Source organism: Triturus cristatus, chromosome 5_1 (genome assembly GCF_964204655.1).
Source record: "Triturus cristatus chromosome 5_1, aTriCri1.1, whole genome shotgun sequence".
In the NCBI taxonomy this organism is placed as follows: Eukaryota; Metazoa; Chordata; class Amphibia; order Caudata; family Salamandridae; genus Triturus; species Triturus cristatus.
The window spans coordinates 349,037,888-349,058,956 of record NC_140587.1 but is presented as its reverse complement, the minus strand read 5'-3'; the positions used below and the strand labels follow the sequence as shown (position 1 = coordinate 349,058,956).

At 40.5% G+C, this 21,069-nt stretch overlaps 1 protein-coding gene across 1 annotated transcript in view; it reads right to left on the bottom strand.

The window, feature by feature from the left end:
- The window catches only part of CSMD3 (CUB and Sushi multiple domains 3), a 2,836,509-nt gene that overhangs the window by 1,036,525 nt on the left and 1,778,915 nt on the right, over positions 1-21,069 (bottom strand). The window contains exon 22 of the mRNA XM_085605076.1: positions 3,750-3,919. Within this exon, the coding sequence (XP_085461202.1) occupies positions 3,750-3,919 (170 nt within the window). The remainder of the gene's footprint in view (positions 1-3,749; positions 3,920-21,069) is intronic.

The window sequence follows — 21,069 nt, the reverse complement described above, 5'->3', positions numbered from 1 at the left end:
ATCAAGATATTGGAACACGCCTACTTTACATCACACTCAGCTGACAGCTTGAAAGCTCTTGTTGCTGCAAAAATGAAATTCAATGAGAAGTCCACGGAGGATGCTTCCCTGTATTTGTTGAAGTCTACTGCTAAATTCTATGGGGGAAGGAATAAAGCAGGGAAGCTTCTAGCTAATTATTTGAAGATCAAACATAACAAGTTAAACATTGAATCTGTATATGACTCCGCTGACAACTTGAAATACACGGATGTTGATATTCTTGCTGAATTCTCACACTTCTATAAGACCTTATACACATCTGAAACTCAACCCTCTCCCAACTCCCTTGCTGATTTTTTCTCAACCATCCACACGCCACCCAACTTCCCCATTGATCTTTCCTCTTTAGAGTCTGATGTCACACAGAAGGAATTATTCACTGCACTGCACCATCTCAAACCCAATAAGGCTCCCGGCCCTGACGGTTTTACCGTTGAATTTTACCTTCACTTTTCTAAGTTATTGATTCCACGGCTTCATTCCCTTCTTCATACTTTTATTGATCATGGCGCCTCCTCGGGGACATTCTCAGATGCCCACATTTGTCTAATACCTAAGCCTGGGAAAGATGTAAAATACTGCAAAAATTACAGGCCCATATCCTTAGTCAATATTGACTATAAACTCTTCGCTAAAGCGTTAGCGATCCGATTGGATCACCTTCTCCCCGATCTTCTTGGCGATGAACAATCTGGGTTTGTCAAAGGCCGACATATTACGGACAACACCAGACTTTTATTTAACATCCTGTCAAAGTCCTCCCGTTGTCAGCACTCACTTGCAGCGATTGCCCTTGACGCCGATAAGGCGTTTGATAGGGTCGAGTGGCGTTATCTCTTTTATACCCTTACCTGGTTTGGCTTTGGCCCTAGATTTATTTCCTTAGTTTCCCTGTTATACTCTCATCCCAGGGCTGCTGTTTTTGCGAATGGTCAAATCTCCTCTTATTTTGATTTAGGTCGAGGCGTTCGCCAGGGCTGCCCTTTGTCCCCTTTTCTTTTTAACCTTGCGCTAGAGCCGTTTTTGTCCAAATTACGTCAAAATCCTGATATTTGTGGTTTTCAGATTGCAGATTCACACATTAAACTTGCTGCCTATGCGGATGATATTTTACTCTTTCTCTCCAATCCTGCAGAATCCGTTCCTGCCTTTCTAAATGAAGTCCGAAACTACTCCTCTATTTCTGGATACAAACTTAATCATGACAAATGTGAGATCCTTCCTCTGACCAAATTTACTTTCAAACAAGATTTTAGTGAATCTCAGTTTACTTGGTGTCCTTCCCACATCAAATACCTGGGTTTATATATCACCCCCTCTGTTTCGGACACGGTTTCTTTGTGTATGTCCAAGTGCGCACAAAAAATCGCCGATCTCACTGCAAGGTGGCATCCCTTATACCTATCCTGGTGGGGCCGTCTTGACACTATTAAAATGATGATTTCTCCCATTATTCTTTATACGCTTTCTAATATTCCTGTCCCCATCCCAATGAAATTCTTTAAAAAGGTCAACTCAACGTTATCTTCATTTTTATGGAACTCTAAAAAACCCAGAATGTCTCTTGCTAGGCTTATTCGTCCCGCCTCTGAAGGTGGTGTCAATTTCCCTGATTTCCCTGCTTATCAGAAGGCCTTTTTGTTACGTCAAGCTTCCCTCTGGTTACAAGATCCCACATCTCCTTGTCCCCTATGGGTTAAGGTTGAGCGCGCTCTTCTTTCTCCGTTTTCCTTTGCAGAATATCTTGCTTTTTCCCGCAAACCTTCAATGCTCCCTTCTTCTATCCATAAATACACCCTTAAGCTTTTATTGTCTGCCACCCCCGGCCCCCCTAAAACGGTCGCTGATTTCCTTTCTTCCACCATTTGGCATAATAAATATCTTTTAATTGGTCGTAAGCCCTTTTATTGGAAATCTTGGAGATGCCGAGGATTGATCTGGATCTCGCAGCTTTTCTCTGGTTCCACCTTTCTCTCTTTTCCTGATCTTCGTTCCTCCTTTGATTTGCCTTTTTCCTTTCTTTCTAAGTATCTTGTACTCAGGGCTGCGGTACTGGAGGTTTATGAGCGACTCCCGGTTTCCCCGCTCACTCTTGTTCCGCTTGACCCTATCTCTCAACTTCACTCTATCTTGCGTGCTACTCCCAAAGCATCCCTCATCTACAAACATCTTCATGCACATGAGCTACTCAGATCTAAGTCCAAGGTTGAATCCCAGTGGGAAATTGACCTCGGAATAAACTGGCCGATATCTCTATGGGACAAAATATGGACAAAAATCCGTAAAACCTCTAGAGCTGCCTCCCTGACACAATCCCTGTTTTTTATTTACAACAGACTACTTCACACGCCTTCTACATTACACAATCGATTTCCCAATACCTCAGACAATTGCTGGTCTTGTGGTTCACCCAGTGCTACACTGCCTCATATGCTATTTCATTGCAAGCATGTTCATGATTTTTGGCTACAGGTGTGGGCTCAAGTTAATGTTATCTTTCACACTTGCATTCCCTTCTCTCTTACTCAATTGTTCTTAGGTAGTTTATCCCCTAGTTTGGACAACGTAGACATGTATGTTCGTATTGCTGATTTACTACTTGCCATTGCCTTCCAGCAGATCACTGTTAATTGGAAAGATACATCCAAAATTTCTTTCAAAGCATGGTGGTATAATGTTTGCCATAATCATAGACTTGATAATGCTTTTATTTCTTCTGTTCACTCAGCAACCAAACGTGCAGACTTATGACATCCTATTACGTTATATTTAGATAACTGTGTTTCTCGTTCCTCTCGACCATCGCCTGATCAACAAGAGGTTCCTAAACCCCCATGATACCCTTCTAAAATTCCACAATTTTTTCATTATACCATTTTGTTTTTATTTCCTGTTCCTTTTCTGTACCTAATTAATTAGATAGGATTGATGCAATTTTTTTACTTCTTTTAATACACCCATGATTGCTATTTTACTATTTTATTGTAAACTCTCTCTTACCAATTCTACTTTGTTGTAAACTTTCTTTGACATATTGTATTCTGTACTTCCCCTCCTTACCCTTCCACCCCCTTCCCTTCCCCCCCTCCTACCCGACATTCTGTATTACATACTCATTTTCCTTTGCCTAATAAAGTTCTTTTAAACTTAAAAAAAGTAAATGTGAGTACACATTTCCTGCTAAAATAGAAAGGCAAAGGCCAATTTTGTATTTCGGGTAATCACCGGTAATTTTTCCATCAATTTGTATAATTATGCTAAAACAAATTGCACAAGTTTCTTACACTCCTAATCAAAATGAATCCATGAGTTTTCAGCCAATGAATTTAAATATGATGGCTTACTCAACACAAAACCACAGTACATTTCAGTATTTGGCACACTTGAATCACTGTCCTAATATAAGAATATACAGTACATGAAAACACATTAATTAGCCTCGGTTTATAAAAAGAAATTCATGCTACAGCGTCCAGTCATTATGTAAGGCCAATTTTGAGTAATTTACTCTGAAACCCTTTGGTAAAATTGTGCCCTATTGCTTCAATTTAAATTCCAAGCTAATAGGCAGACAAAATAAGAGTATTATGTACCCCAACTACTCGAGATCTCATGCTCAACATCCTTATGTAACATACTTCAAAACACACTCCAAAGGACACTTTTATCCCACCTAGGATATATGTTGTGCAACATGAAGAACTCACCTTTAGAACATCCCCTTGTGCTAAATGAAATGTTCTGGCTGAAATGTTGATTCCTTTTCCTGCTTGCACCTGGATGCTGTAAATGCATTCATGATTATTTTCATAGTTCAATGGATAATTTGGGGAGAGCAATATCCCTTCATTGTTTGTTGTAGATGCTCCACATTCAGCTGGAAATGAGACAAAATATTGCAGTGTACATTACTGCATTTGCCTTAACTACTACTGAATTATATAACGAAATATAGTCAATAATAGCATTGGAAATGGTAAACAGAAGAGATTTAGATGTCATTCAGTTAAGTTGTTCCTAATATTTTTTTAGCATTTACATAACATTGATTTACACTGCCAATAATTAATGTTTCGCACCATTTGTGCATGATACATATTTCTTAGTGATGCAATAATTTAGAGTAGCGGTGTTAGCTAAGAGCTATCAACGAGCCTTGTGTTTGCCAGACCAAGGTACCGTTTGTTGAGTCATAGAAAGACAGAACCCCTAAACTCTTCTCACCAGTGGCCTGCTCAGCCATCAAATGTGTCCTCTCACCCATAGTTCTAACAGTCATGAAGATCTAAAGGAAGTCTTAGTGAGCACCTGGCTTGGCATGCATGGATATACTGCAGAAACAGTTGGAATTTTGTCTTACTGGCAACTTAGATAACAGCCACACAAAACAATACCTACAACCTAGTTAAACATTGATTGGAGACTCAAAATTAGATTAAAGCAATCTCCAGAAAAAGCAATTTCCAGAATTCTCCTCCAATACTCAAAGTTAAAGAAGGTCTGAGTACACAGTCCTAATCCAGATTCATTGGCAGAATTGTATCCTTTCAAAGGAAATTTATAAATGCTGAAATTCCACGATTGTATATTTACGCATAGGTGGGGTGGCGGGGGGGACAACTGTTGCTGAGTGGTCCCACATGCACATTTAAATGAATTAGCTGTAAGCTTGTGGATATTCTTATAAGCTTTGCAGTTTTATTCATACTTCAGAAATACTTGCAAATGTACTATTGTCAAGTCAGCACTGAAATGTTCCACAGTGAGAGTGTAGGGGAAAGGGCTCTATTTCATATAATTACTCTATATTTTAGGGACTGTACAGGATGGGGCATCTCCACGTGGAATATATTTTCCACAGATAGATAGAAAATCATTTTTAATAGTATGATTGCGTGCAAAACATCTACAGGTGATAATTTCCACCTGATGAAAATCCCACATACATATTTAGACTATGCAGCGACTATACATTTCTTGGAGCACCCCAGGGGGTGTTCGAAAATCCCAAATTGGTGAAGTTTCTCCAATGGAAAGAGAAGCGTTGGGGGGGTTAAGTTCCCATTAAAATGTTTTTTTCCCTGATTGTAAATGAAGCCACTGTTTCTTAGTGAAACCCCTACTCTTAAAGAAGAGGAGACAAGACATCAACTACGTGGTTGTACCCAAGTGTTTCTTACTTAATCAAACATAGCCACAATCATAGGCTCTTTTACGTTGGAACTATGAAAAGACTTCTCAGTGGAGTCTAGAAAATATAATACATATTGTATGTGATGTTGATTCTAAATATCATGTTACAGCGTTGTCATCTTTGCTTAAAATTCTTCTAGGAAATAACCCTATACACCTGCCTGGACAGTTTACCGAATTCCAACCATCAAAGAATTTGTGATCAGAATTGCAAAAACACTTTGCAAAGTAAGCAGATCAATTGTGAGAGAGAAAGAACATTTCCTAACAGTGTTCAAAGCCAGGAGCACCCTGCCAACACTCCCACAACCTGGTAAAGTAGTCTTCTTCAGACACAATACATGACTCATATTACTTAAATTTTAATTGCCATAAATTCTGCCTACCTGGGTAAATATTGATTTAAGTGTTTGGATCCTTCAGGGATATACCTGGCCACTATGTGAATGGTTTCTTTTTTATGCAGAATGTAGATAATCTCAATGCATATTTAGGATGGGATAAATGATTGGGAATTCTCAATTCATTTTTGTTGAAATCTGTCTATTTAATATAGGACAAGTCCGTGACGTACAAACAACTCTATAGCTTTCCCACTGAGAAACCATATACATGTCTACCAGGAGTGACTCGTGTAGGTAAGAGCAGTGGGGCTGTGTTCGGGCGGGGGGATTCGACTGAAGACGACAAAGGAAAATTAATTATTAACTTTTCCCTCGTCATCTATCAAAATCCCCCGACACCCGGCCCCACTGTTCTTACCTCCACAAGCTGCTGCCGGTGTCTACGGTATAATGGATGGTGCGCCAGACTGATGTAACATTAACCCTTTTTCAGGGTGATAATTGAGACTTGGAATAATACTGAATATAGGTTTAGCCAAATGAATGTGTGCCCTGTCCTATTTCCATTTATTTATTGAACAGAGTTCAACGGCTTTCATGCTGCAATGGAGCTAGCACTTAGATAAAATCATGAAACATTTATATCATAGAGTAGAGTATCCGAATGCACAAGCGTATTCAGACAATATGTTTTTTTAGTTTCAACTTCTAGAGAATCACCCAAAAAATAATCATTAAATGAGGTCTGCCAATACTCCCCTGTGCCCTTCTTGGGCATACAAATGTAGGAATTGAGGCTGAGGTAAGACTCACTACAGAAAACATTTCTTAATGAAGGTGTACACTAATGAGAAAGAGTATACCATATGCAATAAGCTGGCTTCTGCCTCACAGTGCCAAAAATTAGACGTAGTACAGACACTCACTTGATGCATTAATTCTTACAATGGCCTCACTCCTGCTGTGGCCCCAGTCACCATACTACATATCCCAACTAGGTCCTAGGTTTCAATTAATTTACAAAAATGGTCTAAAAATGCAGGAGACAGTGCCCCTGACCTATACACACACACACACGTCATTGGAATTCATGATGAAAATTGTGATCCCCATATAAAGGACAATAGTCAGCATTTGCCTAAAAATTTATTATTTTGTTTTCCATAGCATGGCGCATATGTTCCTCTACAAACCAGAATGCCTGCCCGCTGTGTCAGCATGTACATATAAAGAAGTAGGTTTTGTGAGAGCTGTATATTGTGAATATATAACCCCTCCATATGTGCTCACACTATCCTTTATTATCAAGCTTTAAGGGCCGTGCTATTGGTAGAAAATCAATTACATGGTACAAACAAAATAGATACGCCTTCTAGGAATCCACAGCATGTAGGCTTAGCCACAGAGAGTGAGCTGAAGGATTCCTGAGGCATTATCCACTTTCAATTCGATGAAAGGCTGAGCTCAAGGTCCTATGCTATACAAGGGATGAAGATGCAAATCAAACCAGAATGCCCGCCCATTGTGTCAGCATGTACACGTAAATTGTGGAATAATGTGGGATGATCCCATTTGTTCTAGCAAACATTCTTTCAAAAGAACATTTTTTCAGGCTAAGTCATAATCCATAGACGGTTTGAAAGGACTTTAAATAATGTGGGGATATAATTACATGTTATCCAAAAACGCCTGTGGTAGTCTGGCACCCTTTTCAAATTCAGGCCATTGATACACTGCTGCAGAGCCAGGCAACACAGCTAAGAAAACAGGGCATTGCTCTGGTCGTAAGAACTCTACAGGAGCTAGTTTGGGTGAGAATGATGGAATAGGTATACACGCATGTACTCTGGTGAAAGCTGCAAAGAATGTTGTCTGTGGTTGATATACTATTTTAGTTCTATATTTTAGTCCTATTTCTGAGGGCTGACATATAGGTTTTCAGATTTCAGTTTGTGTTCAAGTCAGTGAATTAAGTGCTAGTACCTCCAAGCTAGGGTTTTCATGAACTCTTCCTCCTGAAGAAAAGGTATGTGACATTTTCCTGCACACACCCACAGTCAAATGTTCTACCACATAAGCAGTAACTCGCTTCTCTCTCTTCATGTATTCTGTAAAAGTCTCCCTAATACCTAAACCATTAATTGAGCAGCTTAGCTGGAGAGGAGTTGCATACATGTTCCTGGTCATCCTCGCCACCCTTTCTCTGTTGCACTGGTATTTTACACTCATCTGGTGGGGATACTCCTTTGGCTGGCTCTGTGGTTGAACCTGCTTCCAACATGCTACTCAGTTCTACTGACTTAATTCTTCTCTGGATTTGCCCTATTTTTCTGTGTGCTAGTGGTGGATGGTATGGGAGTGAGTATTTGGCTTGTATGTTTTGTGTTGCTCTACATTACACCCATATTGGCCTAGCCACTCTGTATGTGATGTAAGGTACTACTGTCCTCCACAGAGCTCTATGGCGTTTTGTGATATTGCAGCTCTGACTAGAAAATCAGCACTACTACCCGAACTCTGCATTCGAACAGCCCAATGTGAACACTGGCACCACAATTAGAAACCTGTGGTGTCCTTACCCAGACAAACTAGGATTATCACTGGAGCCCTGCAATGACACACACTCACCCTCACAGTAAGCGATGAGCTGGACATATCCCATTTCACAACCTGTCTAATCCCCTAATGCTTCTGAAAAGCAGCACAACTTTAGAGTCTAACTCATTACGCCCTTGGACACTATTAACCATTTGCATAATCAACCTCCTGGCTTGTGCGTGTATTAAAATTCACATGCCTGGAATTATTAGGAAGACTCCATTACAAGTACTGGTAGTGTGAACATCAGTTTCTTTCTTTAGCTATTAAGCTGATCAAAGTCAGAAAAACCTAAAAAATTTGAGTCAGGTGGCACTTATCTCATTACTCCTATGGTTATAACTTGTCATTGGATGTTATATGCTGCTTTTTGTTTACATCTCAACCACAATGTAGACTAGTGCTTTCTGCTGTTATGCATAATCATGTCCTTGGCATTTCATCATTAGATCTTTTTTATCGACAAGTGATTTAAAACTGCAGGTATTGTCAAGTTTTGAGTTTCATAAAAAAACTAAATTCTGATTTTTTTGTTTGGTAGATCTGCTCAAAATAATAACGGTGAAGTAATGAGATAGATAGTTATGCAGCCAGAGCTGAGCTATGATGTTTACTCCAGCCTTGCAAAGCCTGCCATACTCCCATCAAATACTCTAAACTATTTTGTTTTGCAGACAATATATCCAACTGTTTTTAGAAGAAGTAGTTGCATCTATCCATTTCTTTTACATGCTGAGTATTGCCTATTATTTTACAGTGTGATATATGCAAGTCAAGATAAATCCACAACTAATTTTAGTTAAAAATGGTAATTTCATAAGCTTAGCGATGACATTGAGGTTTTGAAATCTTATTTCAAATTTGATTGGTAAACATGATAGCTGGTGTTGGACCTGGCTCGGTCTGCAGGGTCACCCCCCCCCAAACCATTTGTCTTTACTCTCCACTTTATTTTGCTGAATTTATTTTTGTCGGCCTTAGATCTCTGTGCACTTTACCACTGTTAACCAATGCTAAGGTGTTTGTGTTCACTCCTTTAAACATGGTTTAATTGGCTTATACCCAATTGACATACACCCAGGGCCTGTAAATTAAATGCTACCAGTGGGACAGTAGCATTAAATGCTACCTGTGGGGTGTGTTGTGCCACCCACGTAAGCAGCACCATAAACCATGCCCCAGGCCTGCCACTGCAGCCTGAATGCAGTTTTGAACTGCCATGTCAAGTTGGCATTAATCTTCCCTTGCCAAGCCTTAAACTCCCCTTTAATTTCATATGTCTCCTGTAAGGTCAGCCCTAGGTAGTCCATAGGGCAGGTGCTGTGTAAAGAAAATGTTTTTCAGTTTTACATGTCACGGTAGTGAAATATAACTAAATGTATCTTTCAACACTGTGAGGCATACCCCTCCCACATGATAACATTGATGATTCCTTATTTCATTTAGTAAGCTGTAAATTTCAAAAGGGAGCTGGTAACTATGACATGTTTAGTGTCTTTGGTATTGTTGTGAAGAGCCCTATTTAATGGTAAAGTCGGGTTTCTGATCATAATTTTTAAAATGCTACTTTTTAAAAGTTGCCATTTTCTCCCCTTAGCCCTTTTGTGTCTTTAGCATGGCCTGGATTTCGTGACTAGGTGTAACTGACAGTTATATTTTGTGAATTCCTACCAGAGAGTTACAGAATAGAGGGATTAGGTATGCCTTTATGGGCCATCTCTTGGCAGGATGGAGGAGGCAGAGTTGAGCACAGACCCACTTACAACTGAAAAGCATATGCTCGGCCTTCGCACAAAGGGCCTAACAACCTCACGTTGTTACTGTAGCCAGCTTGAAGCCAGAGCAGGGGAGCCAGGATAGCTTAAATCCAGTGGCACAGTGAACCATGCGACCCACGTCTGGGCTCTAAAAGCGGCATTTTCAGATTTGTAATTTAAAATTCAACTTCACTATAATTAGGATTACGGAGACACCAAACTTGAACAAGTTATACCATTAGATTTGGAAATGACACTTATGAAATGTAATAAGGTCATCCCAATTTAAGAGTGTTTCACTACTTAAAAGTACATGTCCTGCTTTTTAAATACATTGCACCCTGCCCTCTGGGTTGTCCAGGGCCTACCCCAGGGCTGACTTGTATGTTTCAAAAAGAAAGGTTTGGAACTGGAAAAAGCTTTATTTTGCAAGGTCGAAATAGCAGTTTAAACTGCACACACAGTCTCTGCAATGGTAGGCCTGAGACATGCGTATGGGGCTTGGGTGGCACAATCAGTGCTGCAGGCCCACTATCAGCATTTAATTTACAGGTCCTGTGCACTTATAGAACCACTTTACTATGGATTATAAGTAAAATAACTATGCCAATTGGGTATGAGCCAATATTACCATATTTATAGGATAGAGCACGTGCACTTTACCACGGGTTGGTAGTGGTAAAGCAAAAACGAAGTAAGATCAAATGGAAAAGGAAGGAAAAAGTTGTGGGGAAGACCACCCTAAGGCTGAAAGGTCTAACATCTATCGATTAAGGTGCACTGTCAGAAACACACTTTAGTAGAAAGGGGACAAATACAAATATTTTAATAAATCATTATGTTTTTGCTTTTAATTTGTCTCATAGAATTGGAAATTACAGTAATTCCATTGACTCACTCTACACTCAAGAAGACGGCGCACATAAGCTTTGCGCCTTTACATGATAAAGACTACTTTCTGGAAACACAAGATTCTCTTGTTGCATAGCTCCCAGTAAAGAAATAGTTTCAAAAGTATCTTCCAGAGGATTAGTGAATGTCTACTTGGATTAGGTAACTCAGCCACTGGACACACAATATCATTTTCTTATTTCCGATTTCTGAAAAGTCATTTCTTTCAAAGAACCTCATGAATATAATTCTCTATCTTCATGCCTCTATTAGGGGCCATCCCACCCAATTAAGTAAGGTGAAGCATAACAATTTTCTACCCTTCTAAGTATGGTCCCAACATAATAAATAATTATAAGTTAGTGATTCTATCATGGTGACATTTTGCATTTTGCACTTTAAAATGGAATCTTTATAAAAAACCACTTTACACGCGCCTTATGGTCAATTTAAGAGCCTTTCACCCATGCCTTTAAGCCGCCTACATGAAATGGTGAAATCAGAATGCAAGTCTTAGACATGAGGAGGCAAGCTGTATGTCAGAATGGCATTTAATTGTAAATCATTATATCATTCTGACTAAGGCTTCCAAATACATTTTTTTCAGTTTTATATAGCACAAACCAGACCCAAGGTATTGATACTCTTTACATGAGCACCCATTACATTACATATATTCACATTCCTTCATTCTTTTCTTTTTTTTCTTAGGCCTAGGGAGATTATGTGATTTTCCCAGAGTCACAGGATGTTGAGCCGACGTTGAAACTTCAACCCGGTTCCCGAGTTCCAAAGTCGGCAGCTCTGTCCAAATGCCAGGGGTAATGTAACTATTTAGAACATTTTTCAAAACTGATAGCCCACATGTTGGAAAGAGGCAATTAAAGCTTCACATAGTTTCAAGCAAACCACTCTTGGTATTATCGCACAATACCCGTATCCCTTTGAGTGCCTTAGATGTAACGGTTACATCCAAGGCTGTGGTGCTCCGATGCCAATGACGTAACCGTTACATCCAAGGCACACCATTTAGAAATTCCTCTGCTGTGAACAGCAGAGTGATTTCCTTTTAACTTTTTCTGCCTCAGGTGCTGAAGAAGATCTTCTCCAGCTGTCTGAGGCATTTATTTTTTCAGTGTAATGACAATCAGCGTTCATGGCATGCCGATGTAATTACACTGAAAGTGAAAGTGAAATGAGGCGATCGCCTCATTTCACTTTCACTGCCTTTGTGCTTGCGGAGCTTAGGCAGATGGGAGAGGTACCATTGGAAAGGGGATAATCTCCCCTTTCCAATGGTACCATTCCCTAGTGGGTCCCTGGTTGTGGATCGCCACAGGAGGGCGAACCCCAAGCAGGAATCCAACACTTGACACCAGGGAGGGGGGAGCAGCCCCTTGGGCAAGGGCATTTGCTCCTCCACAACTAATTCACATTTTCAGTCTTTCTGCCCCCATTGGGGGGCAGATGGGGGCAATAGCCCCTGATCTGGCCCGGGCAAAAAGCACACTAGACACCAGGGATTCTTTTTATATCAAAATATGGAATGGCGTCTGCCAATGACCACACCCTCCCTAAAAATAAATGGGCAGTCTTTCTGCCCTCCCAGTGGGGCAGAAAGCAAACTAGGCACAAGGGATTTTTTTGTTTTTAATGTATAGTGGTGGGGGCTGCCCAAAATTGACATGCCAGTGCCTCCACCCCACCAAAACACTTATGGGAAAGTCTTTCTGCCCCCGGAGGACCGGTAAGCAAATTAGGCACTAAGCTTTTTTTTTTATTTTGAGTATGTAACGGTGGAGGCTGCCCTAAATGAGCATGCTAATGTCCCACTCATCAAACACTAAAGGGAGAGTCTTTCTGAATACAGAGGATTCTGGGTAGGAAAACGTTGGGGGATCCACACAAGCCACACCTCCCTGGACTCCCCTGGGTGTCTAGTTTTTAGAAATGTCTGGATTTAGTAGCTTTCCCTAAATGGTCGCCTAGCCTGGGACCAAAAACCCAGGTCCCCCCTTGCAAATCCCGAATGTTCTGTGATATATAATTCTGATGTCTTCACAATAGGTTTTGGGCCCTTCTGTGTCGCAGGTACTTGGCTCACCCACACAAGTGAGGTACCATTTATATTGGAAGACCTGGGGCTGCTTGGTGGTAGGAAATTAGTGTCAGACCTGTGATCCCACAACACAGAAATGTGACAAAAATGTGATTTTTTTAAGCTACATTTGAGGTTTGCAGGGGATTCTGGGTATGAAAACATTGGGGGATCCACGCACAGTACACCTCCCTGGACTCTACTGGGTATCTTGTGTTCAGAAATTTTTGGGTTTGGTAGGTTTTCCTAGATGGCTGTCGAGCCCAGGCCAAAAACGCAGGCGACTCCCTTGCAAAACCAGTTTGTTTTGTGATAAATAATTTTAATGTCTCCACAATACGTTTTGGGTCATTGCCTGTAGCAGGCACTATGCCTATCCACACAAGTGAGGTACCATTTTTATCAGAAGACTTGGAGAAATGCTGGGTGGGTGGAAGTTTGTGGCTCCATACAGATTTCAGAACTTTCCATCACAGAAATATGAGGGAAATGTGTCTTTTTGACAAAGTTTGAGGTTTGCAACGGATTCTGGGTAACAGAACCTGGTGAGAGTCACAAACATCACCCTATTCTGGATTCCCCAGGGTGTCTCATTAAAAAAATGTAAAGGTTTGATATTTTTCTCTTGGTGCTGGCTGCACTAAGGCCCAAAATCCACAGCTAGGCAAATTGCAAACAAAGGGTCAGTTTTCACTAGAAAAATGAGATGTGTCCATGTTGCATTTTGAGCTGTTTCCTTTCTTGGGCACTAGGCCTACTCACACACATGAGGTACCATTTTTATTGGCACACCTGGGGAAATGCTGTGTGAGTGGAGGTTTTTTGCTCCCCACAGTTTCCAGGACTTTCCATCACAGAAATGTGAGGAAAATGTAGTTGTTTTTATTACAAAGTTTGAGGTTTGCAAGGGATTCTGGGTAACAGAACCTGGTGAGAACTGCACAAGTCACCCTATCCTGGATTCCCTATGGTGAGTAGTTTTCAGAAATGTACAGGTTTGCTACGTTTCCCTTGGTGCCAGCTGAGCAAGGGCTCACAATCCACAGCTAAGCACATTGCAAAAAAGGGTCAGTTTTCAGTGGGAAAATGTGATGTGTCTACATTGCGTTTTGGGCCTATTCCTGTCAGAGGCACAAGGCCTTCCCACACAAGTGAGGTACAATTTTTATTGGGAGACTTGGTGTAATGCTGGGTGAGTGGAGGATTGTGGCTCCCTACAGTTTCCAGGACTTTCCATCACAGAAATATGAGGAAAATATGTTTTTTTAATACAAGTTTGAGGTCTGCAAGGGATTCTGGGTAACAGAACCTGATGAGAGCTGCACAAGTCACCCTATCCTAGATTCCCCAGGGTGTCTCGCTTTTAAGAATGGGCATGAGGCCTACCCACACAAGTGAGGTACCATTTTTATCATGAGACTTAGGGAAATACTGTGTAGGGGGATGTTTGTGACTCACCACAGATTGTAGAATTTTCCATCACAGTAGTATGAGGAAAATGTTTTTATTTTTGCAAACTGAGGTTTAATGAGACATCATTAAATTGCATTTTATTTACAAGAGGCTGTTGAGAAAGAAATTGAGATACTATTAAAGCATGACATCATTGAGCGATCCACTGGTCCAACCACATGGATATCACCCATAGTGGAAGTGCTGAACAAGGATGGTGGAGGAGCTGTGCACACCTGCGTTGATATGCGCAAAGCTAACAAGATGTTTGAAAGAGAACAACATCCAGGTCCGAACATTGCTGACGTGATTACACAGCTGAATGGAGCTAAAGTCTTGATTTTAACCAAGGATATCACCAGCTCGAACTGGAGGAGAATTGCAGGTACATTACTATCTTTTCGACTCATGTTAGTTTATTTAGTTATTAAAGGCTACATTTCGAGGTGTCAGCAGCTGCTGACATTTTTCAGGATGTCATTCATTGCATAATACAGCCAGTCACAAATACTTTCAATTACAGTGATGACTTACTGTTTTTTTGCGCCACACAAAAGGAACATGATGAAGCTCTTACACAAGGGTGTTGGATACATGCCAATGCAGGACTCATTTAAATGCAGCAAAGTGTGAGTTTCATAAAACCGAACTCAAGCTCTTTGGTCATATCTTTTCTGATGGGCGAATGACTGGATCGAAATAAATTCCAAACCTTGTCATCCACTTCTCCATCACAAGATCTAACTATGCTAAAATCCTTCCATGGTATGGCCAGTTGCTGTTTAAGGTATACACGTGACTTTGCCACTGGAAGTGCCCCATTAAGAGACTTAACTAAACGAAATGTATCATTTGGATGGCCAAGTGAATGTGAACAAAGCTTCAAGAAAATCAAGCATGCAACTGAGAATGCCACTAAAATGGCATACTTTGCTCTGAAATTAGAGACAAAGGTTGTTGTTGATGCAAGCTTAGTGGGGTTGGGTGCCATCCTTGCCCAGTACACTGCTCATCCCAATGCCCCAAGACTCATTGTTGCTTATGCTAGCCAAAGTTTATCATTGACAGAACATGCCTATTCATAACCTGAAAAAGAAAGCCTCACTGTGTTGTGGGCTTGCTAGCATTTTTGTGTGTTCTTGTATGGTAAGCATTTTACTGTTGTCATAATTCAACAAGCAATTCTCATTTTTGGCAATCCTACAGCCAAGCTACTCCCTTGGATTGAGAGGAGGGGGTTGTGATTGCAGGAGCATGTTTATACGATTGTGCATCATCCAGAAAAGGATCTAAACCCAGCTGATTCCTTCTCATGTGAACCCATACAGTGTCATGGCACTACTGCTAATGCGGCTGATGCTTATGTTAACTTCATCATGAAATTCAATACCCCTGTTGCCATATCGGTGGAACAAATCATTGCTGCCATGAGCACTGGCAGAGATTTGCTGAGACTCAAAGACATTATTAAACATCAATTGTGGTGAAAACATACTCAACCTCTTCATAATGACCTTGAATACCAGAAATTCAGAAATGTGCAGGAAGAACTTTCAGTTACCTCAGATGGCATCATCTTATGGGGGTCCAGAATTGTCATACCCAAGAGTCTGAGACAACAATTAATTGAACTGGAGTTGTTGCTACTAAATGAGCTCTATGGAACTGACTGTGTGTAACAATTTTGCCATCCCATCCAACAGAAAGGAGGGTGAAGAGGGAGATACAACCATGGATGAGGGGTTGTCCATCTCACCTGCCATCCGTCGTCTCCTTCCCTTTCAGCCTGGTGTCTGTGAGCAGGAGGGAGACCCGATATGGAACGCCGATACACCTTTTAACACTACCTATCCCTTTAAAGAGAAAGCCTTCAATGAAGGGACCACCCACCCCTATGATGTCACCTTCACCCGACCAATCCCGTGCACAGAGCGGTACCAGAGCGAGGCTCAAAACTCCAGAAGCAGCGAAGGTGTGTTGTTGGTGGACGCCTCAGGACCGAAGGAGGAGATGCCAGGTGAAACCACGCCACTGCTGTTGGAGGACGCCACGGAGCAGAGTGCTAGCAGAAAGCCAGGAGGCCAACGTTACAACGGTGCACCCAGCCACGTTCCTGGAGGAGTGTGGCTTCACCAGGTACATGAACGCTTGGCGGTGTGGGTAGGGAAGCGGTAGTAGGACAGCGAACAACGCGTCCCTCCTGTCATCGGTTTCGCCTGGTGATGCCCCTGCACTTACTCACTGCCTGTCATAGTTAGAAACAGCACTGGTAATCCCTCACTCCCTTTCCTAAAAACCAGCACAACTACAAACCGTCTCACACCTGCTTGTTGTCTTCTTTGTCCGAGTGCTAGCAAAACTCCGGAGGAGGAAGAAGACGGAAGGAGCGAGACCGTGGTTCCCTCGTCTTGATGAAAGAGTTAAAAAAGAGTTAAAGGCATGTCATTTGTGCAACTGCTTGTCATCCAAGACCACCCCACATCTGTTAAACATGCCTTATCTTACAAAACATGCATGTTAGTACATTGCAATTGATTTCTTTGGCCCCCTTGACAATGGACATCATCTACTAGTCATCTACTAGTAATTGCTGATGAATGGTCCTGTTTTCCCCTTGTGGAAGATCTGTCATTAACTACTCATGACAGTCATTGAGAGACTAGAAAGTATTTTTGCAACATAGTTTAGTTTTATTTTTATTTTTGTTTCACACCGCCCTATAACCTTTACAATATGGCGTTGGTTCGTTTGAGGTCTATGGAGGCTGCTTTGGATCGGACCGATCACGTGCACATACTGATGCACGATGGGAATAGTTAGATGTATTTAAGGTTTACGTATCATGGTGTAGGGTTTGATCTCCGAACACGAAGAGGACGTCAACTGCGATATGGTAACGGGGACTTTGCCTCTCGTTTTAGTTTGGATCGCAATATGAAGTAGTTGTTTCTTGCTTTTGGTTTTTGCTTTGTTCTCAAAACTGGCTTGTCAAAAGGAAGCCATTTACATAACCAAACATAACTATCTATTAATGGCACATCTTATATGAGCCTCTGTAGTATTTCTAACTGGGTTTAGCTAACCGATGATTTTTTCCGCCTTTACGGGCCATCTGACTTTTGGGATGTATATGTGGCTTACTTGGCAGTTGAATTAACAATTTGCCAATAGGTGCTTCATATTAACAATGCTCGTTACACACAGTGATTTTGTTAGTTTTATTTTTCATATATTCGAGAGGTTTCCTTTTTTCGAGCTTGTTTTAGCAGACAACTTAAGATCCATTGTATTTTGCTTATATCTTTGCGTTACTCTTATACTTAATGGCGGAGGGTGAATGTTTATTTATAGCAATTCCCTCTTTTTCTTTCTAGGAAGGACGGCCATGATCTTGGCTGTCAATATACTGTTACTCATTCTGTTGTGCTACCTCTATTAAACTAATTATGGAGGTAAGAGGATGTTTATAACACATATTTAATATGGACAGTTTCTATATAGGTATCACTAGCCTCGTTCAAATTTGGAATTATATATATTATACTTTCTTTTTCCCCCTGTCCTAATAGGATTGTAGACTGATATTTTATTGATATTGAATACCATGGACTTATATGCACTAGCCTTTTGAATTACAACTACGTTGTTGACTTGATTACTGCTCGTCGTTAATTGAGGTGAGATGTTGCCATTTAACGTTATTTGCTATGCACATGTTTCTTTTTCTTTCTGGGGGAATCATTTGAGATGGAGATATGTTTTTTCACTTTTAGGTATTTTTGATTCTGTTTTTGGTTTATAATTAGGTCTGTGGACCGGTATTGGATGTAATTCGATACGTACCGATCTTTTGGATTGTCAGAATCAGTACCAGGTTTGGATCTAATATTTGATTAACCTTTTGGTAAGAATATCTCAATTTTTGTAATGGACGTATGTTTTAAAGGGTTCTTGAGTCTTTTGATGTTCCCTAGATTTGATATTATTGAGATACGTCTAAATCTTTGCACACATAATGGGTGTTTTTCTTCCTTTTCATTTTTCTTTTCTTTTCTTCTTTTTCCTCTGTTTTCTTTTTTTCTGTTCTTTTGTTTTTTGTTTTTTTTCTTTGTTTCCCCTTTTTATCTTTTTTATATATTCTTTCTCTCTTCTTTTACTGTTTGTTTTTCCACGTTCTATTTTTTCTGGTTCTTTCAATGGATCTTGATATGTGGCATATAATGTTTGTTGTTATATTTTGTGTCTTAATACCATCTAGGATTGCTATTTTGGTATATTTTTATTGTTAATGAATTGTGTTTTCTGTTATTAATGATGTCTATATTTTCTCCCGTTCCTTAAGTGATACCTATGTTGGTTTATTATGATTTTTTGTTACTGTTTTTATAATTGTATTCTTAGTGCTTGTTTTCTATGCTGTACTCTTTTATACATGTTGTAGGCTTTACTTGTGTAAAGATCTCTGTGTTGTGTTCTGTGTTGTGTATTTTTTATTTATATGTTTTTTATATATATGTTTATATTTATGTTCTTTCAGCCCAGACGAAGTTCCATTGGAACGAAACGTGTTGGCTGTGGTTGAATTTTAAAGAATGAAAAAGAATAAAGGATATTTTTGGATAAATTGAAAGCGTTTTTTTTTACTTCACCCTCTGGTGCACCGTCCCTTTCTTTAAAAAGTATTTTTGCAACATAGGGTGTTCCTTTGATTTTGAAATCTGACCGTGGCCCTCCGTTCAATATTTGAGAATTTAAAGATTTTCTCACTCATCTATATCTCAAGCATCAGAAAAGCACACTTCTCTGGCCACAAGCGAGTAGATTTATGAGATTTATGAGCAACCTCATGAAGACCGTTCAGCGCCCTGTGCTGGAAAAGCTTGGAATCAGATCAGTTCTTCAGTCTATGTTTTCTGTATACAGGTCAACCTCCTATTTTACCACAGGTGAAAACCTTGCCACCGTAATGTTTGGGAGAGCAATCTGCATCAAATTGCCACAATGGACCACAGAATGATCTCTTGACATTGATAAACTTTGCACTAGTGATTTATCTCACAAATGCAAAATGAAGACCTCTGTTGAGAGATGCCGCTGTGCTAAAAGCACTGTGTTCAAAAGAGGAGACCAAGTCATTGTCAGGCAGAAATGGAAACACACATCTGATGCTTCTTTTGATGCTGACCCACTGAGGGTTGTGATTAATAAAGGGCACATGGTAACTGCTCACTGTCCTGGAAAGTCCATTACATGAGATTTCTCTTATTTCAAGCACCTGCTTTGACCTTCACCAGCTCCAAATGTCGGAAGGGAGACTTATCCACCTGGGAATCCAGAGCGCCCAACTACTGTACCAGTGTCTCTGTCACCAGTGGCAGACATGAACACTTCTCCTGTATCTCCACAACCTCACAGGACCAGATCTGGGCAATTGATTCGAGCATCAAAACGACTTACTGAAGAGCTGTGATGTATGTATGTATTATTTTTACTTTAAATGTAACAAATGGGGAGATGTAGTGTCTTGTGAGTTACAGGTGACAGGACCCTTTTGGTTCCTAACGGACTGCATAGAACAGTGATGTAAGCATGTTGGTGATCGAATTTGGGATGTCGAATTTTCAGTTAACGGTTACACGCTGAGGAATAAAGATGTGCAGTACCAAGCTCAGTGTGTGGCGTGATCATTTGCATGGACCTGGGCTGTGGAGGAAGCTACAGCTGCTATAAGGCACGCCAAAGTACACGACCTGATAAAAAAACAATGCTTGTCACCTTTCATTTCATAGCAACAGCTGCATGAAGCATATGTTATATTACCAGTGTATGCATTAGGATGCATGGTTTCCATAAACACATTTTAAAGTCAACAAACATGAAAGTATAAAATCAATATGTGCCATAAAAATTCTCTGTTCTCCCAATGTAAGCTGTTACTCGGGTGCTCGTGTCTGTGCTGTTTCCATTGTCATTACCAAATGAGATGGAGACAGGCCATTGTTTCCAAGCGAGCAGCAGTGAGAGCAGGCTTTGGAGAGAAAATGTCTCAGATATAAAACCTTCAAGTGGAATATCGCACACGGCAGCGCCAAGGTTACGGAGGTAGTTGCAGTGATACAGAAAAAAGAAATACCTGCTTGAAATTCAAAGACGAGCTAAATGGTACTCCAGGGATTTAGTGGGTAGGTATTAAGGATGGAACGGATGGAAATTTATAGAGCGTTGACTTGAGAAATCTTCACCTTCAAGAGCTTCACCTTTGCATGAGCCTGTTCAGATTCTATTAAATCCTGCAGACATTCACCCTTTCACTCCCAGCTTGGCCCTCCTTCTTGCACGATTCTTGGGGGTTGCAGTTCGAATTATATCAACAATGTAAGATACACATTGTAGAAATAATAGGGGCCTGTGGACCATGTTTTAAGTAGTTTAAGCCATCCCATGCACAGATAAAAATGATGTGCTCTGGAGGAGAAACAGGCCGTGGCATCGAGCATCCATGCGGGCTAGCAGGTTGAACATACCTTGTTGGTCCTGGTATTGTAGAGGTGCTGCCTATGATGTATTTTATTTTATGATGTTATGTGGGCACACATACAGCTGAATCGAGTGCTAATCATATCATATTTTGACCACCAAACCCAGTTCACATTAAGAGAAAGGACAATAAGTAAAAGAAACAAAATTCGGAATT